Source organism: Falco peregrinus, chromosome 14 (genome assembly GCF_023634155.1).
Source record: "Falco peregrinus isolate bFalPer1 chromosome 14, bFalPer1.pri, whole genome shotgun sequence".
In the NCBI taxonomy this organism is placed as follows: domain Eukaryota; kingdom Metazoa; phylum Chordata; class Aves; order Falconiformes; family Falconidae; genus Falco; species Falco peregrinus.
The window spans coordinates 23,814,117-23,831,928 of NC_073734.1; the positions used below are offsets into that span (position 1 = coordinate 23,814,117).

Below are 17,812 nucleotides of genomic sequence, written 5' to 3' on the forward strand. Positions count from 1 at the left end.
GGTAGAAGAGGAGAAATGGTGCATAGCTCTTGTCGCCCACCTCCCTCCGGGCCCGCAGACACACACCCACCACCCAAGGCTGCTGCTCAGCCAGGCGAGGTTTATTTACAGAGTAGCTGTACAGGGTATATGAGCCAGCCCCGCTTCCTACAGCAGCTTTCTAGGGATTTCCCAAGCACCCTCCCCAAAAGGAAACCATTCCTTTTCCCTTCAACAGAATGGTCCCCATCGGACCAGGAGAGAGCCACGGCTCAGGGTTTGTAGGAGTCCAGCAGCTGACCCTTAAACGGGTGGCACAGAAGGGACACAACTGTGGCCAGCAGCACAGAGTGCTCTCTGCAGCCCAGTATTTGAGCCACACCACAACAGCCCCCCACTTTCTTGACCTGCAGCAGAGCGAAAGGAGCCGGGAGTGAGCACAAACTCATCCCTCAGACTAGCGTAGTGTCATGCTGCTCTCAACATGAGAGACTGCCCTGCTGCTGCCTTGTTTCTGCTCCCACCAAAGGACGGCAGCTCTTCTTCCCAGGCCCAGGAAAGCCCTTTGCTCCAAGGAATGAGCAGAAGGGCAGACATCACCCCATCCCCACACCGTCTAACAGCCAGGCAGGACCTGGGCAGGCGCCAGGGCTGCAGCCTTCCCACTGTCACCTCCAGCATGCTGCTGGCCCAAGCACCAACCAACTACAGGCGCAGCCGCTTGATGTCCTCACTGCGGAAGTCGATTCGGAGAGCCAGCACCTGCCGCACCTCGGCTGGAGTAAGGCGCCAGGTCAGCGGGCCTGAGTTTGGGCCCCAGTAATCCAGGATCTCCGTCACCTGGAGAAGGAAGAGAGCTTCAGGAGACAACTCAGCACCGCCCGCCCTCACGGGTGAGTTCAAACTCCAGCTACAGGTATTTCCTGCTCCTAACACCCTGCAGGCAAACGCCCCTCGGGCATGGGGCAACTTTTCCAGCTCCTCTGTACCCCATAGCTGTGACAATATCTGGAGAAGCCCAGTAAATCCATGCGGAGTCCAGCTGGGGCTCCAGCAATCCCCTAAAAACTAAAAGCAAAGTGCAGCTCACCCTTTCCAGATTGAGGATGGTGGCCATCTGGGAAAGCCGGGCAAACTTGTCACGGATCGTCCAGGTGGTGACTGTGGTGAGATAGGCTATGAGAGACCTCAGCTCCTTGTCAAACTGCAGACCACCAAGCTGTGGGGACCGAGGGAGCTCTGTGAACTCTCCACACACACACACACAATTAACAAAACTTACAGGGGGAGGGTCTCTGAGCAGGAAGGTTCCAGTTACACAGGTTAAAGTGGCTTATGTTTAGACCCACCTGAAAAGCCAGCCCCCACACTGATGCAAGCTCTTCCCAGCCCCATCACAAACCACACTTTCTCCCTGCGTGTGCGAATGCGAGGTCGCCCTGGGCTGGCCACCAGCTGTGGCAGAGCTCCTTTGGGGGCAATGTTTGCTTCTGCCCTGCCCCATCCCCGCCCTGAGGGTTTGCAGTCAAGCCAGACTGCAGGGCAGAGGATAATGTTTTGCTTACCCTGCTGAAGGTGGATTTGAGCAGCACTTTCTCCAGTTCAATGGCTATGAGACTGGTCATAAGACCAGTGAGGGTATCATAAATCACTGGAGACAGCCCAGCCTGGAAGCAGAAACCTGTGTCATTCTTGTCAGGAACGACTGAGCAGAGGTCTACAAAAGCCAAGCCTGTAAGAGCTTTCAAATAAAGACCCATGACTCGCAGGCTCGGCAAGTGGAGAGCGCCACAGAAGCGATCCAGCTGCGTGGGGCTTTGAGAACTGCAGGAGAAGGGGGTGACGGGATCTCCAAGAGCCCTGCAAGGCACCAGAGGACATCTCTGTCTGCCGTTCCCCTGAGCAGGGAAAATGCTGGGAGATGCCACGTGAAGGTCTGGCCAAAGCCTGGCAGGCTGCCACATCCCTCCCTCTCTCTCTCACCTTGAACTCTGTCATCTGCTGTTCCAGATTGACAATGAACTGCTGGACCCAGGGGTCGTTAGCTTCATAGTCGCTGAACTCCTCCTGACAGTGAAAAACAAGAAGGGTTGTTTATGCATCCTGCCGTGAACAGCAGCGAGGGGCCGGGGGGACAGGAAGGGAGGTCCCCCCGCGGGCAGCGCTGCACTCCTGTTTTCTGAAGGTCCCCTCCAGCCAAACACCCCTTTCAGGCTCAGAGCAAGTTCTGGGTATTTTACTGTTGCTCTGTGCCGAGGAAACAGTGGAGAACGGAGAAGAAGGAGATGGCAGTTGCTCTGACTGTGCTGCTGAGCAGAGGGACAGTGCAGAGGTATGGCCAGGAGCAGAGAAAGCTGAGCCTTACCTCCTCGATGTTGTGGGAGACAGAGAGGAAGAGGTTGATCCAGGGCTTCACCTGGGGTTTGATGGCTGTGCTGTTCAGCTCACTGAGACCTTCCTGAGGGGACAGGAGGAGAGGAGAGTGACTGAGCACAGCCGATGTCCGACGGCACCCAGCCTTCACAACTAAGCTGTCCTGATGCTGCCTCCCATCCCCACCACAAGCTGGGGAAACAGACCCACAGACTTGCACAGGAAACTGAACCCAGAAGTCCCAGATCCCATGCTCTTCTGGTGCTGGAGGGCTCTGAGGACAGCACGATGACAAAAAGAGGAAGGACCCTGGCCCAGAAGCTGCTGCTGTGCTGCCTTGCAGCCTGGTCCGAAGGGCTCATGTTTCCTCCACCCCTGCCCACACAGCTCCAGGGGTTTCCTGGCAGGAAAGGGGCGTTCAGCTCGCATCAGGAAAGGACACAAACACCAGCTTTCCCACTCAGCACCAGCCAGGAGGACACTGTGATTGGACTTGACTGATGCCTCCCACCTCCAGTGCAGCTTAACTCAGTAGGAGAAGCTAAAAGGAGGATAAAAGCTGTAACCACAGTTAGTTCTCTGAATTAATCATAACCCCAGCACACGCCATCTCCCCTGAGCAGCAGGTTGTCAGCAAAGGCTGTTCTGTCTGCTTCGATGCTAGAGAGCTCTCTGAAAGTCCTCTCCTGCCAACCGCCCCCATTTGGCTCAGCAAGATGTCAAGAAAGCTCACCCAGCATGAAACTATTCAGGTACTGATACTGCCTGGCATTTGATGGAAGTTTTTAACTAAAATTGGCATTTCTGAGCAGGGCCCTGCTGGCAATTGTCCTTTTCCAAAGCAAATTCTATGTGTGTGTGTGACTCGGGCAGCGCAGGAGCTTGCTTCTCAGCCTCTTGATTGCTTTGCAGCCAGTTTTAATACTGCACTAGAGCTAGACTGGAGACTTTTACCCCTTTTACTGATGAGCTGTTTTGGTTTTGATACTGACCACAAGCCTCAAGAGGGTTTGCTGGCAATACTGGCCAGAAGGCATCTGGCTGCAGGGAACTGCAAAGCCAAATGAAAACAGCCTGGCCCCTCTGTGCAGTACAAAGCCGATGGCAAACCTGGTTCAAAATATTCTCTTTTTGCTTGGTTTCTTTCCACAGAAGGTATTAGGTCTTCCTGCTCCTCTCCCTGCCAGACTGTGAACTTTTAAGGCAACAGGCCCAAGCATGCCACAGGAGACAGCGGATTTAGCCAGAGAGCCTTCTGCCCCATGCCAGGGATTATTTCCATCTGGAAAAGGAGGAGAAACCTAAGAGAAGAGCAGTTCTTCTCTACCAGCAGCTTGTCTTCAGCATTACCTAGTGAGGCTCTGGACAATTTGACAACGTGCCGTGCCACGAGGGAGAATGGAGGCAAGGGAAAAGCTATTAATATTTCTTCTCCTGAAAATGCTGAACCAACTGCAACTCTGTGCTGAGTGAAGACAAATGGAGCCACGTTCCTTCTGGCTCTGCAGCTGCTTCCATTGCTTTTTAGGCAGCCACCAGCTGGTGCAGCTGTGCAAACAGGATGGATCCATTTCCACGCCTCAAAGCTGGCTGATTTACTCCATCCTGCACCCCTGCCCTGCACTCCTGAGTCAGATGTGCTCAAATGATTCCTGCCTGAGCTCTCCCTGAAGATGCCAGCCAGTGCTGGAGGCCAGCAGTAACAGCCAGGCACTCACCTGCAGCAGGTCACGAAATTTGCTGGAGACAGCAGCCATGTCAGAGAGGCAGCTGTCAATCTTGGCCTGCGCTTGCTCACCCCCGAAGCCTTGGCTAAGCAGTTTGCTGCAGTCACTCTGCAGGGAAGAGATCCACAAGCAAGTTGCAAGTTAATAACCCGGGCAGTCTCTGTCCCTTTGTGTTGCCGAGCTCTGGCTGCCCAGCAGCAGGCTTGCAGACTAGGACAGGCGCCGAACTCTTGCCCCTGTGAAGGCGGAGGCTGCTGGCTCCAGCTGGGGAGAGGACAGGGAGGAAGGAAGCCCGGGGCCATCTAGTTCAGCACCAGGGAACCACAACCTCTCAGTGATACAGGTTATCCCACTGCCTCCCTGCCTGTGCCAGGTTGGTCAAGCTGGAGGAACTGGTATTTCCAGCTGCTACTATCAGCCGGAGATTGCTCTGCCAGCTCAAAATTGCTTTCCTAAGGCTGGAGGGCAAACACCTAAGGAATTTGGGCATAGCAAAGTCCAGATGGTTTACTTGACCCCCCTGAAGGGAGGATATTACAATTTGATTACAGAAAAAACAGTAAAGAATCCAGACCATACCTCCAAAGTCTTCTTTAGAGTCATGATGTTTTCACTGCAGACTTCCACATTGTTTAAGGTCACCTGGGAGAAAAAAAAACAAAAAAACCAAAAAAACAAAACAAACCCAAGTGGAATTCATTGCAATTTCCCAGCACCTCAGCCCCAAGTCCATATGTTTACTCCATTTACTCCTCGGTGCCCTGCTGACAGCACAGGCTGAAATGCAAATATTTAAAGGACAGAGGTGCTACAGTGCAATCAAAGCACTGCAGGTTCATGGAGCTGCATGAAGCTGAATGACAGTAACTGAGCACATGTGCTGAACCTGCAGCTAGCACAAAGTTTGAGAGGGTTTACTCCACTTCTTTTCCTCATCATTCTGTCCACGATGTTGCAGCAAAGCCCCACTTGTGGGTGATGGGTGGAAGACAGGATGCAACCCTAACTTTCTGTGACAGTGCCATGAGGAACAACAGACCAGGAGTGGCTGGAGGTGATGGTTTATACGCTGTGTCCAGAGAAGCAGGGGAGGCAGGAAGCTGTTCATATCTAGGCAGGAGGAATTAGCACACCTCCTGCCAAATGAGTATCTGTTCTTCCCTGAGCAGGCTCTTCTCTGCCTGCTGAGGCTGAACTAAACGTCAGTATAAGGCTAGGGTTTGTGCAGACAGGGAAATGAGGCAAGCTGACAAATGAATGAGGAATTCCAGTGGGAGAACTGACATTTTAGGCACTTTATTTCAAGAAATGCAGAAACCTGTGACCAAGAATTTAATGAAATGGAAGAGTTTGGTCCCTCCTGCTCCTTCTGTTGCCTTCTCCCCTTGTACAGTGAAAGTCCCTAGGAACCTCTTCATCACTGGGTGTTCACAGCAACTTACATAGAGGGGGACAAGTCAGGTGAGCCAGCGCCTCTCCAGTGCTCCCAGAGTCTCTGCCCAAAGGTCTGCTCAAACAGCAGGGCTGGCTGGAAGGAGAGAGCAGACCCAGAGCTGCTCTACCAGCAAGGTCTTTTCCACAATACAAGGTCTATACAGCATCCCACCACGGGGAATGATGCATTATGCTGCGGAAGACAGGACAACGGCCTTTCAAATGCTCTCCCAGGGGTCTCTAATGCTCACTACCATGTCCTGGCCTGTTCAAGTGTGCAGTGTTGCAGCAGTGCTGTTAGGAGAAGGCAACAGGTGGACCTCGCAGGCCAGGCAGCGCGGACAGCACTGCTCTAGCAGAAAGTCTATGATCTGATAAGCAAGAATGAAGGAACCCTGAGCGTGGGCCAGGAAACTTTTCTGTCTAGGGGAAGGTGCGGATGAGATGTTCTCCCACCACCTCTGTGCAGAGCCCGTGGAGAGCAGGATTGATGCACAGCTCAAAAGAGCAGAGTCTCCCCCAGCCTGGAGGGAAGCATCACTGCAGCAGCCTAAGAGACAGTCACAGGATCTTACTTGCACAGACCTGCTGTGGAAGCCCTACAAACATGAGGTGAGCATATATAGAAGCATATAGCAGACATCCAACGTCAGGCCACCCACCGCACCTAAACAGGTTTTCAGGTTCTCTGAACATGTGACAGTTGTCATCAATCCTGTTCCCAAGAGCTTCCCCCCCCCCCCCCCCTCCCCCCCGCATTGTCTTTCCCCTCAACCCAACTCATTCTACACCTGAACAGCCACCAAACCCACCAGAAAGGACTGCTTGGCCTCATCGGTGCTTTCAATGCCTTTGGTATCAAACTTGCCCTGCTGCAGGCTGCTGTGCATGATGTTCACGGCACTGGTCACCCCTCTCTGGAAGTCCTGGAAGGTTGTGGCTGGAAAGCCCTGCTTCAGCTTGTTGTACAAAACTTCCCTATGGAGCAAGCAGAATATACCAGGGCTCAGAGCAAATACTGCAAGCCACAGCAGAGTTGTGCTCTGTGACAGGGGACAGCACTCTGGCTGAGCTGTGACCTGAACAAGTTAAGTGGAACTTCACAGGGGAAAGAAAAAAAAAAAAAGACAGCTGGCAAATATCCCGCGACAGCATCTAAAGGACATAAGGCTGAAAGAAAAACACAGCCACTCACTTTCTGAGCTTTCCCAAAAATCCTGCCTGCATCTGTCTGCTGTCTTTAGTCATAGTTCCCATTCCCAAATTAGGATGAAAAACAGGAGCATCACTTCTGCAGGCTCACCCCAAATTCAAGTTACTGAGCAATCTCACAGGCAACCCAGAGAACAATTAGGGGTGAGTGTGTACCATCAAACAGGGTAGCACTCCAATGCTATGTGGTGACTTGGTCTTGTAGGGATTTTGAGCCATGAGGTTCCTTCTTCTGTTTGTCCTGCAGGTGACCACCACTGTGAGAAAAGCACACCCAGCTCCAGCTTCCCACACCACACCTGCCACTGCTTCCTATGAGCATCTTCCATGGGGATGACAAACCAGAGGTTCAAAGGCAAAGAACACAAGGAAGGCCATCTGACAGCAAACACTGCAGAATGTGAGTTAGAGGTAAGTTACACTGAACCTGGTGTATCTTCATTACCTGAAGTCAGACTCCAGCTCGGTGGTGGAGTGGTTGATCATGGCACAGAGGCAGTCTATGCTGGAGCTGGACAGAGCGCGCCCAATGCACTTCTTCACTATATAAAACACATCATCCACCATGCTGGAGGTCAGCTGGCCCTTCTCGCAGCTGTCCATGGCGACAGCCTGCAAAGAAAACTGTGTCAGTGCCCTGAGCTCAGCGAGCCAAGGTGCCCCCTCAGAGCAGTGCTGCGAGACCAAACTGCCAGCCTGCCCGTTTCACCCTGAGCTGAACCGTGCTGCGTGTGGGCTGGCACCACTCATCCTAGATTTCAATAGCCCATGGACCTCGAAGATCTGTCTCTGGAAGATACTCAGGGGTATGTCTGGAGTCAAAGGTCAGAAACAACCACTTGCTTTTCAAGGCCAAGGGAAAGAGAAGACCTTCCCAACAACTGCAGAGCTGCCACGTACACATCCCCTTCCCCAGGGATGCTCAGCAGAGGACTGCGGAGCACACACAGAGGTCTCAGCCGCTGGCAGCGAGCGCAGGCTGTTGCTGTCTGAGCCTTACCTTGTTGACTGTCTCCCTCATGAAGTATTCCTCCATGGTGATGTAGTAGCCAATGAGCTCCTGCATGGTGCGGCTCAGCAGACAGTTGTTGAGGAGCTTATCCAAGTATTTTTGATGCTCTACAGAATGCAAAAGAGAACCGTCAGCAGGGACCAAGTGCTGGAAAGCAGTTCCACCTAATCCCCTTGCTGCCTGTCTCATGGGCACTCAAAGGACACACAGCTGGCAAAGCCCAACCTTCAATAAATCACAGGCCTCAACCGTGGTACTGAAATTGCTCTGCTGACTTTCACAGGTGACAAGTGACTTCCAGAGCTCCATGGAGTACCAAAACCCTGAGCCTGTTTTCCCTGTGGCCTCCACTGTAAGGATCTGTGCCTGCAGTGACCAAAGGGCTTTCCCGTTCTTCAGGGACCTTGTTTACTATGCTCTGCAGTCATTCCTAGTGTTGGCTTCCCTGTTTGAGGAACAACCAATGCTGAAAACAGATTTGGGGAGGCCAGGCTACACAATCCACTTCCACAGCGTGCTCCCAAAGCATCTTTGCAGATCCCAAGTCACTCTGCTCTGCCACTAACTCAGATTCCATCTCCACTTCTGGCTGCAAGAAGTAGAGAGCCTGCAAGCATTAGTATTCAAGTTGTTACCTTGCTTTACCTCCTCTGAGGCCATGGAGTCTCCCACTTCAAAATCAGATATTATTCGTCTCTTGATGAACCTCAAGTAGAGCTCACTGCGGGCATTCATCAGAGTGACTTCTGTTAAAATAGGGTCAAGTTCCCTGGAAGGAACATAGCAAGAACCAAGCTAGTAAGACTACAAAAGGAAAGGCACTCCTTTAATTTAATTTAATTTAACTCAGTTGAGTAGCATGTTCCCTGTTCTCTTACTATGAGATCAATACTTCCCCTTTCCATCTGTGCTGTCAAGTTGCAAAGCTCAGCAGAATAACTGGTATGAGCAAAGAATGCACATACAATCAAAATGTTCTGAAAAAACATTACAGAGCAGCTTATTTTTCCTCATAGATGTGAGAACAACCACATTAAAAATCACAGCAGTAAGGACTGCATGACTCTAAGCAACCCGGTATAACTTCAGAATTAGCCCTGTTTTGAGTGGGAGGTTGGACTAGAGACCCTCAGCAGTCCTTTCCTACCGCAGTTTTGCTAAGATTCTGTGAGCCCTGCCTGGCCAGCATTAGAAATGCCTGGTGCCTGCCATCTCCTTCTATGTGCTTTTATGCATAGATTCATGTGTTTCTCTGAAAATGATGAAGAATCTGCTTAAGCTCAACAGCTCAGGAAACGTGAGAGCAACAAAGCGTGTGACAACGCAGAACACAGTGTTCGGATCAGAGATGACTATGGAAAAAAAAAAAAGGCTGTCACATCATCAGCTTTTTTCACCAGTGTGCTCAAAAGAACTTTACAAATCCTGCTCAAAGCCTCACAACACACGAGTGGGACAAGGAACCATTATCTTTATTTTATAGATGAAAAAGCAAAAGCTCAGAAAACCTGGGATGCATGCACAGTTACTCGGAGCAAATAGTAAGTGGATCTCTGTATTACTGCTGAAATAATTAGTCATGCAGGCTCACAGACAGATCTTGCTTGAGGAACACAAGTTTTCTTTCTAGGCATGTTTAGAAGTCACACAATGACAGAAGGGCTGGGTGCACTTTCAAATGGCCTTACTTAAGGGCTATGCAAATTCTTAAGAAGGAGGGAAACTGAAAGCACTTCAGTTCATCGGCAAGAAACTGATCTTACAGAGTTGCTGCAGCAGCAGTACAGATTAAATAAGACCTAAGGGCTTATTCCTGATTGTTGCAAATTATCCGTCCAGGGAGCTGCTCCGTTTTGTGGGCTCCAAGGACTGTACTCTGACCATCAAAAGGCAGCAGGCACAGGCAACTGAAGCCTCAGTCCTCCGTGTGCAGTGGTACTGCCAGCCCTTCAGCAACGTTTAGGGCCAATCCTTAAAAGTAATGAGTAAGCAAAATATAGCACCACCACAGAAGCTGCCTATATAAAAGGGCAGTGAAGGGCACCTAACAATTGGCTTTTATGCTTCAGTAGCCACAAAGCCTCTGGAAGACCGGAAGAGTTATCTAAATGCTAAGTAGTGTTAATAACAGCTCAAGAATGAAAGGTTAGAGAACAAAAAGAGGTTTTGTTTGTACCTTGGTTCAATCTTCTCTGCAGAAGAACTTCTCATCATGCTATTCTGAACTTGCTGGAACTGCAATCACAAAAAAAGGGAGAGTCATCAAAGGCTTTGCTGATGACTTGGAGTTAACAGCTGCTTCTCCTGCTGCAGCCTAAAGAGGTGTCACCCTTCCCGTGCTTACTCAGGAGGGGTGACAAGAATGCTTTGCAGGAAGCAGTGCCAGAGAAGGGAACTGCATCAGTTCTCCACCTCCTCCTCCAAGACAGAGCTCAGCCTGCCAGGAAGGGAGGTGGGATGGGAACCCTGACAGAAGCACCAAGGTATGTGACCATGACACAGTTACAGCAGCCCTGCATCTAACAGACAGAAGCACAAGCAAGACAGTGGGGAACGTCTACTGAAAGCACCCTACAGACCTGCAGAGCAAAGAATCATGTGCCCAGGACCCATTTACCATGCTCCAAATGAATCCTCTGCAGCAGGAGGGATAGCTACAGGCTGGACCCCTTCAGCCATCACAGCAAATATGGAGAAAAGCAAGATTTCTCTCAATATGCAAAGGCAAACTTTGCTGCCTCTATGGCAGTCGAAGCCCCACGGAGCTGGACAGAGGCTGCAGTTGGCTGTGTCAGGCAGCATCACGCCCTTCTTACCTGCCTGTGATAGTCCCTCTCTTTGATGAACTTGTCGACCACTTTCTCCACCTGCCGGTCGCACTCCACTTGCAGGTGCTTGATGAGGGTGTACAGCCTCCCTGGACCATAGTAGGTCTCCACAATGGGCTGGTGGGTCTCCACAATGCGAGCAATCCCTGCAGGGAGAGGGGAAGCACAAGAGAGAGACTCAGGCAGGAGTTTCTGCTCAGTCTGGACCCAGAGCAGAGCTACACAGATCCACAGACAGGACCTAACAGGGGATCATTCACTCCCCAGATAAAGTTTAGACTGTCCAGCCACTCTAGTACCTCACTGAAGGCCTGTCACTACCACCCCTTGTTCCATGGCATCTTCTCTCTGTGATACCTTTCATCCTCTCTGCTGTTTCTTGCAAGGCCGCAGTGCAAATCTGGAGTAGAAGCCATCTCTCTTTCTGAAGAGAGCTCCTGCCATGCAATGTGTGTCAGCTGCCCCCCCTACCCAGCAAGATACAAGGTATGAAGCTTCCACAGGAGAAAGCCGCACAAGCTAATCCTAGCAGGGCACCTAACTGCCATCTAAACCCAGTCTCAGCTCTCAGCACCTGCCAGGTTACAAGAGAAAAGCAGCGCTAAGAAAATCAGCCTAGGGAAAGCTCTGCTCTTATCTGTCACGCAGACGCTCAAGAGAGCAAGCGTTAGTGAAGGCAAGATCTCCTTGGAGTGTATCTCTACAATATTGCTTTCTTCTCACAAACTCTGCGCTCCAACAGTTAGCAACGCTCCCCCTCTTTTGAGGCTACTGCCAAGAAAGCCTCGGCAGCTCTAAGGACCTTCAATAGCAGCAAGGCTGCCAGGCTGGGAGAGTGACCTGGCAGCAGTGCAGTCTGGAATTATAGCAGACTTAATAGGGAAGATGGTTAATCACCATGGGATCCCAATTACTGTCGGTGGCAACGTTCCCACAGAGCAGTCATATTCCCCTCTCCCCTCCCTCTCTGCTTTCAGGCTCCTGTAGTGCTCCTTGAAGAGCCAGGCCTGGAGGCATCAACAGCTTCTCAGTCCTGAGGGATCCGATTTGTCTTTCCCAAGAGCTGCACGTCTCAAGAAACCTTCAGGTAATACCCATTTGTTTTGAGGATGCAGAGAAAGAAAGAGTCTGATTCCTGAAGGAAGCCAACAAATCCTTTGCAAATCCACTTTGTGCTTGTGCAATCTGTATGCAGAAAAGCTTGCTTATTGTAATAGCCTCTTCCTGCCCACAAAAAAGTCTATTAGTTGTGTCCCTGTCCCTCTAGTGTGACACTCCCATAGCTCAAAGGGGAAGGGGACATCTTGTGACCTCCTGGAGCTAAAATTAAAAGCATTTAAAATGATGGACAATCTCATCACTGGCTATTTTCAATCCACCAGCAGAGGAAAGGAAGATTACCTTCGAAGAGGAGTGTCAGGGTGTCTGCAAAAATGACAGCAGCTCGACGGTCACTCATGTCTGTCCCCATCACCAGCTGCAGGTTCTCTTCTGCTTTGTTGGCCACCTGCATGACAACAGGACCAGTCAGCTGGTAACACTCAAAGATGTTCTTTGTCCTGTAGAGCCCCACAGAGCTTTTGCTGGCCTTCCCATTGCAAGAGCTATTGCTGTTATTCCTCCTTTGAACAGGGATCCTTTCCTCTCTTGTGGAAAATTCAAGGATCAAGGAGAGGCAGAAACCTGTTCTTCTCTTTCCAGAGGAGCACAAAACAAGCACAAAGAGCAGGACACAGGAAAAGCCAGCCAGCAGGATCTGTATTCAGAGACCACAAATCCCATCCCAGGATGCAAAATGCAGGGAGAGAGAGAGGAACTAAGGCCAGTGCTGATTTATAATTCTAAGATTAAACATCCAGAGCCAAGATCTCCTTTCACAACATCTGTTGACAGAGGCTGGGTTTTGCTTTCCCCTAGACTAAACAGGTCACAGTATGTTTCACAGAACCTGTTACCTGCTTGCAGAGGTACTCTGAGAACTTGCTCAGCCCCTCTTCATGTAAGCCTAGGAGAGGAAAGATCTTGAAGAACCGTTCCACCTGGGGCAGGTCTCCCTGCTTCATAGCTGTGTCAAATTTCTCTGTGACAATTGTCTTCAGGCGCTGCTCTGCTTCCTGCAGGAGCTTCAGGTTAGCATCAATTATGCCCCCTGGTCAAAAAGACAGGAAAAAAAGACAGCACAATGTTAGCACTGTATTAAGGGCTACTTTTTTTTTCCCCAGGAGAGAGATCAACACTGTGCAGCTGTAGGGTCAGAAGGCAGAAGACACACTGGAATTCCCTCACAGGCAAAGATAGATAGGTACGTGTGTGATGTACACACAGCTGATGTCATGGTCTTGCATGAAGGACCTGAACACATCAATTGGGACATTTTAGGGATCGGGCAATTTACTCCTTCATTTCTAGTTGCTCTGCTTGGTAGCACACCATAACACTGAAACAGTTCTCCCTGACAAACCCTTCTCTCTCACTTCTTTTGTCCTGAACATTTTGTCCTTCACCTAGTTAGCACCTGAAATATTATTAAAGCTGTGTGCCAGGAACTCTCCTTTCAATTAGTGGTAATTCAAACCTAATAACACTTCAAAAATTCATCTCTACGTTACCCTATAACATACCAAGATCTTTGGCTAGCATTAGATCTTCTGCTTTGTCTATTGGGCTGAGGCTATCTATCATGGGAAATCATGCAGCCTCTACTTATTTACTGGAAAGGTGACTTACCCTCATGAACAGTACTTACCTTCTTTGCCCTGACGACTGAGCTCAATCACTGATTTGTCTAGAGACAGATAGCGATGAATATGAGCTGCCGCTTGTTCATAATCTTCATTTCGCAGGGCTGTTTGAACTCCATCCATGCAGAACTTCAGGTCAAGGATGTCATCAGCTCTCTGAATGGCCTGATAGAGACGATTCTGCAAGAAAGGCAACCACTAAGGCTTTCTGCTGCGGGCTGAATCAGGGAATGAGAACTACGAGAAGACTGTGGAGGGGGAAAAAAGGAATAAACAGAAGTGATACTTCTCTACACAATAAACAACTATGTAAGCAGAACCCCCAAACTACTTAAAAAATTGTTAAACCAATGGTTCTGGAAGAGGAACAGCATTTGCCAAAACTCAAATTGAACTCAGAAGCCATACTCTACTTTAACAAGCAGGCAGAGACCAGAGATACAACCACACATTCTCTGTTTTGATTTGAGCAGCTGAACTGAGCACTGGGACTTGACGCCTCTTAGCCTGTCTCTGTACAAAGAATACAACAGCCAGGGTTCCTGATCAGTCTTGGGTGACAATGACCATCCCTACTGTTCTCAGCACTGCAATAGTTGACAAAAGGGTACTAATGAAGACTAGTCAGCTTATTCACCATATTCTACTAGGAGCTGCATGGACAGAAGGGAATGCTGGAGAACCAGTTGCTATGTGGAATAGCGTAAGCATTACTTATTCTTGTACCCTGCAATATCCAGGAGCCCAGCAAAATACCACTACCTAGCAATGCTAGATACTGCTAAAATAAAAAACAAAGCAGCGTGATGTGAGCACACGAGCAGACAGAATATGGCCTGGCAGTGACAGGTCCCAAACACCCCCTCAGTCCAGTCACCTTGGCAAGGTCAAGCTGGCGGACTTTACTGCTGACGTTCTCAGCCAGGTTACAGGTGAAGGTGATCATCCCTGCCAGCTGCTGGGCATCCCCCTCGATGAGCTGCAGATTAGGGCTGGGAAGACAAGTGAATTGAACATGAGCTGCAAATATTAAGCAGTCAGATGGTCTGCAATAGCAGGATGGTTCTTTCTCCAAACCCAACTGCTCCTGTCAGCAACATTATCTGTCATTTCATGCCTCTCCTACAGCAGCAGAGCATCAAAATCAAACTGACTGCTTTGGAAGAGGCTGCAGACAGACTAACAACTACCAGACAGGGAATGAATGAGCCACTGAGGCTTTATGATACTCTCCACTTCTGAAGTGGAAGACGGAAGTCTGTGCTCAAAGCTTCTACTAGACCTGAGGCCACTTAAGATGGTTTTCCAGACTGCCTGTGCAAGCTCACCACAAAAACCCAGTAATATTTGCCTGCACCTGTAAACACCCTGACACAAGACATCTGATCCAAGCATTGATGCCCAAACCTGACAATCTCTGGGGTGAGACCTTCAAAGAACCACTCAGCCTATGCCAAAATGGGTCAGTGTGCAGACACAGCAGTTCCCTCTGTTAGTGCTGCTGGGAACTGGGTACCCGGGGATGAGAATCCAACTGTTCTCTTCCACAAACTGATTTAAAGTCTAACATTTTCTGAGAATTAAAGTGCTTCCCTCACAACACCGAAACGAATTGTCATGTCACACCGTAAGCAGCGAAGTACTGAACAGTGTGCAGAATCAGAAAGAAGTGGGGAGATCGCTAACCCCATGCGATGAAGCGCAACCATCTTGCTCTCTGTAATACTTTGCTGTTCCAGGAGGGCATCCAGCTCTTCCTGCACGACTTTCTGAAAAGAAAGGATGAAGGAAGTTTTGTGAGACTTCAGCTCTCCTCCAGACCAGCAGCATATCACAGACCCCACATCCAAACCAAGAACTGATAGCGCTTTCAAAAGCTCCTATGACAAGTAAATCCTTTCTAAGCTCCTATTTTAATCCTATAAATTTTTATACTTTTGCCATTTGAAAGCATCAGTTACCCAAACCTCGTCGCACAAGTTTTAAACCAGATAATCCTCAAAGCCCTCCCCTGGCTGAGCTCACAGCGCACGGCCCTGCCCTGCGACGGCCCCCCGCTCGGGACACCCGCTCCACGGGGGCGACACGGGCCCCCACCGCGCCCAGGGACGGTTCAGCCCCTATTTACTATCTCTGAAAAGGATCCGGACGACGAGAGGAGCCGTGACAGCGAGACGCCCGCGCTCCCTGTCACCGCAGAGCGGGCCGGGGGGGGTCCCGCACCTCCCAGGCCGCCCCGGGCCGCCCCAGCCCGCCCCACCGGGGGCCCTCCGGCCTCCCGGGCCCGCCCCCACACACCTCCTCCTCACACAGTCGGCTGTAGGCGGCCTCCAGGTCCGCCAGGTCCGTAAGCGACTGAATCCGTTCCATGGAGAGGGCAGAGGCGGCCGAGCCACCGCCCTCTGCCCCCGGCCCCCTCGGGCCCGGTGCCGTGGCCGCCGCCATCTTGGGGTGCAGCTGACGCGGGCGGTACGGCCGGGAGGGCTGCCCGGGCTGCCCGCAGCGGTGCCTGAGCGATGCCGCCCCTCGGCTCCGCCCGGCAGCGGGGCCACTCACGCGCCCCCGGCGCTTCTACGCTGCTGAGGTTTATTTCGGAGGCTCTCGGTTGCGGAGAGCGGCTGCCATTGAGCCGTGGCCATCCAGGCGCCTCCTCGGGCAGCCCCTTCTCGCCACTCGGCGAGCGCGCGCCGGGCCTCACGGAAGGCCCCCGCGAAGAGGCGCGGGAGGGCAGCAGGCAGCGCGCAGGCGCGGGGCTCATGGCGGAGGGGCCCGGCGCCGCGCCCGCGTAGGCAGGAACAGCATCCGCCGCCATCCGTACGGTAAGGGCGGCCCCGCCGCGCCGCGCCGGCCCCTCGGCTGAGGAGGCGCCGTACAGGCTGCCATTTTGAGGGGGGGAGCGGCCGGAGAGCCGCGGGCCCCTTGGGGCCTAGCCCGGCGGCGGCGGCTGGGCCGGGCCGGGCGTTGCTTGGCGCCAGGGCCCGGGGCGTGCGGTCCTGCTCCCCGCAGAGCGTGGGAAGCGCGCCCGGCGTGTGGCCCGGCCGGGCCTCTGCGGGCTGGGGGCGGCGGAGGGCTCGGCCCCTGGGCTGCGGGTGGGCGCAGCGGGGGCTCCCTCCCGCGGCAGCCCCGGGGAAGGGGGGGCGCTCGGAGCCGCAGGGGCGCTCGCTGCGAGCAGCTGGAGGCGGCTTAAGGGACACGCGGCTCAGGGAGGTGTAAGGGCGCAGGGCACCTCTGGGGGGGGCGTCCCCGGTTTTGCATTCTGAACGGCTAAAAGTGTATGAGCAGAAATGAGCTGCCAGGCCTGGTCAGTCACGCCGCGGTCGGGAGCTCCGCGGGTGCTCGGCAGCCTGCTTGTCCTTGGGGAGCCTTTGCCTCCTGGTATTAATAAATACCAAATAACTTTTAGCAGGGCGGCAGTTAGTCTGCTAATGTAAAGCAACATACACAGATAAACGAGGGCAGCAGTTCTCTCGGTGCTGTATGGAAGGTTTTGCAAAGCGTGTATTTTTGTTCTACTTGTTACAGACTTGGCAGTTACAATAAGGTGAAGCGAACCTGCTGGCAACATGTTTCTCTACAACTTGACGCTACAGCGTGCCACCGGCATTAGCTATGCTATCCATGGCAATTTCTCAGGTAATTTTGTGCTCCCTTCACACATCGTGGGCATGATTAATGCCCTTGCTTCCAGCACTCTGGAGACCACTGCAATTCTGGTGCTGGTTGAGGTTTTGGCTTTCCAGGGGCATTTGTTTTGCCAAAGGAAGTATGGTAGTCTGTGAACGGCCTGAATGCCAGAGCTACTCTCCTTTATTAATCACGTGTTAAACTTAAAGTTTAAATGTCCAACAAAATGCTGTAGAATTTTATAATTGTACTAATGTCCAGGTTTGATTTGTTTGATGACTTTTCCTATTTGTCCCATTGTTCTGGCGGGATTTCAATTGATTTCTCTGTGATGCAGTACCCGAGGAACTTGATGTCTAAAACCGGATCAGCCATCATTTTGTCCAAATTGATGTGTACACCTAACTCATGTAGTATAGTGCACACAGAGTTGCTAATTGACTGAAGGTGACGAGGGTCTGGGTGACAGAGGAGGAAGTCATCCCTATAAGCAAAAGTCCAGATGTTGTACCAAAGACTAAATTTTGGCTGTGAGGGCAGTTGAGAGGAGATGGAGGAGAAGAGGGCTGAGACTGATGCCCATTGCAGCTCTTTCAGAGCATTCCCGAGCTCTTTTGTGTAGTAGAGGAGAAAAGGTGTTTGGGTTTTATTTTATTTGGTTGCTGAAGCTAGTCTGCTTAAGTATAGCATTTTTTCACTGGTATATTATCATTTGCTCTTGAGCATGTTACTTGAGCTCTTGTGGAAAGATCAAAAGAAGTTTGGCTTGATAATCTCGGTAGTTGTTTGTTCACTTTCCTGGTCTGTTAAAAGGTGCTTAAATGATAGTGGCACTAACATATGTTGTTTTGTATTGCTCTACAGGAATCCTAGAACTCTGGC

General features: G+C 51.3%; 2 protein-coding genes and 1 long non-coding RNA gene across 6 annotated transcripts in view; 2 read left to right on the plus strand and 1 right to left on the minus strand.

The window, feature by feature from the left end:
• Positions 1-80: 80 nt before the first annotated feature.
• On the minus strand, positions 81-15,791 carry COG4 (component of oligomeric golgi complex 4). 3 transcript variants are annotated; one of them, XM_055819203.1, is made up of 19 exons: positions 15,605-15,791; positions 14,993-15,075; positions 14,184-14,298; positions 13,312-13,486; positions 12,521-12,714; positions 11,967-12,072; positions 10,554-10,711; positions 9,914-9,972; positions 8,373-8,506; positions 7,726-7,844; positions 7,171-7,337; positions 6,326-6,491; positions 4,659-4,721; positions 4,071-4,187; positions 2,345-2,437; positions 1,963-2,046; positions 1,545-1,646; positions 1,070-1,198; positions 81-819 (listed from the first exon to the last, which is right to left on the minus strand). In XM_055819203.1, exons 1-19 carry the CDS (start codon positions 15,749-15,751, stop codon positions 685-687), a joined length of 2,346 nt encoding a protein of 781 aa, XP_055675178.1. In that variant the 5' UTR covers positions 15,752-15,791; the 3' UTR covers positions 81-684. The 3 variants fall into 3 exon arrangements, with proteins under 3 accessions (XP_055675178.1, XP_055675179.1, XP_055675180.1); XM_055819204.1 differs by having other exon boundaries at positions 15,616-15,748; XM_055819205.1 differs by lacking the exon at positions 15,605-15,791 and adding an exon at positions 15,435-15,500.
• LOC114011112 (uncharacterized) lies at positions 762-13,545 on the plus strand. Of its 2 annotated transcripts, none has more exons than XR_003552871.2 (5): positions 762-872; positions 6,973-7,136; positions 11,543-11,652; positions 12,788-12,867; positions 13,409-13,545. It is a non-coding gene; the product is annotated as an uncharacterized LOC114011112 (long non-coding RNA). The 2 variants fall into 2 exon arrangements; XR_003552870.2 differs by lacking the exon at positions 762-872 and adding an exon at positions 5,725-6,125.
• Positions 15,792-15,975: 184 nt separating the features above from the next.
• SF3B3 (splicing factor 3b subunit 3) overlaps positions 15,976-17,812 on the plus strand; it is a 30,718-nt gene continuing 28,881 nt past the window's right edge. Inside the window, exons 1-2 of the mRNA XM_055819201.1 lie at positions 15,976-16,125; positions 16,829-16,939. Coding sequence (XP_055675176.1) covers positions 16,870-16,939 — 70 coding nt within the window. The 5' untranslated portion in view covers positions 15,976-16,125; positions 16,829-16,869. The remainder of the gene's footprint in view (positions 16,126-16,828; positions 16,940-17,812) is intronic.